Source organism: Eimeria mitis, genomic scaffold (assembly GCF_000499745.2).
Source record: "Eimeria mitis Houghton genomic scaffold, Emh_scaff808, whole genome shotgun sequence".
NCBI lineage: Eukaryota > Apicomplexa > Conoidasida > Eucoccidiorida > Eimeriidae > Eimeria > Eimeria mitis.
Window position 1 is genome coordinate 1 of NW_013575934.1, and position 1,075 is coordinate 1,075.

At 20.1% G+C, this 1,075-nt stretch overlaps 1 protein-coding gene across 1 annotated transcript in view; it reads left to right on the forward strand.

Annotated features, from left to right (window-relative positions):
- Positions 1–659: 659 nt before the first annotated feature.
- The window catches only part of EMH_0022750 (uncharacterized protein), a gene marked incomplete at both ends in the record, with an annotated part of 5,985 nt that continues 5,569 nt past the window's right edge, over positions 660–1,075 (forward strand). Inside the window, one exon of the mRNA XM_013502009.1 lies at positions 660–695. Coding sequence (XP_013357463.1) covers positions 660–695 — 36 coding nt within the window. The remainder of the gene's footprint in view (positions 696–1,075) is intronic.

A 1,075-nucleotide genomic window follows, 5' to 3' on the forward strand; every position in this document is an offset into this window, starting at 1 on the left:
AACATAAACTTGATCGATTTCTTCTTCTCTTTGAGGCTCACGCTAAACTCAAAGTAATTTATTTTTTTTTATTTTATTTTTTTTTTTGCTTTTTATTTTTTTTTTTTGCTTTTTGTTTACTTTTTATTTTTTTTATTTGTTTTTGCTTTTTATCTTTTTTTTTTATTTTTTACTTTTTATTTTCTAGCTTTTTGTTTAGTTTTATTTGTTTTTTATTTTTTTGTTTTTTATTTAGTTTTATTTATTTATTTTTTTTTGTTTTTGCTTTTTATTTACTTTTATTTTTTTTTATTTGTTATCGCTTTTTATTTACTTTTATCCATTTATTTATTTATTTATTTTTTATTTTTTTATTTGTTTTTGCCTTTTATTTACTTTTATTTATTTTTCTTTATTTTTTATGGTTTCTCATCTTTTTATTTTTTTATTTATTTTCACTTGTTGTTTATTTAGATTTATTTTTATTTGTTTATTTTTATGTTTATATTTGTATTTGTTTTTATATTTATATTTATATGTATGTTTATATTTACATTGATGCTTATATTTATATTTATATTTACATTTACATTTATATTTATATTTATATTTATATATATATTTATATTTATATTTATATTTATATATATATTTATATTTATATTTATATATATTTGTGTATGCAGGCGGAGACAGGGTTGGTGGACGAGGCTGAGGTGTATGAAGTTATAAGCAGCCTGCGGCCGCACTATAAGAGACACAAAACAGCAGCAGCAGCAGCAGCAGCAGCAGCAAAATTTCTCCAAGAAGAAGCAGCTATCTTACAAAGTCTAGGAGAAACACCAGGAGAAGAAAGAGAATATGTATTTATTTTTATTTATTTTTTTTATTTTTTATTTATTTTTTATTTATTTTTTATTTATTTTTTATCTATTTTTTATCTATTTTTTATTTTGTCTTAGTTTTTTTTGTTTTTTTTTTTGTTTTGTTTTGTTTGTTTATGTATACAGATATGTATGTTTTTTGTTTCTATTGTACACCTCAGCCTCGTCCACCAACCCTGTCTCCGCCTGCATGCACAAATATATTAAAAAAA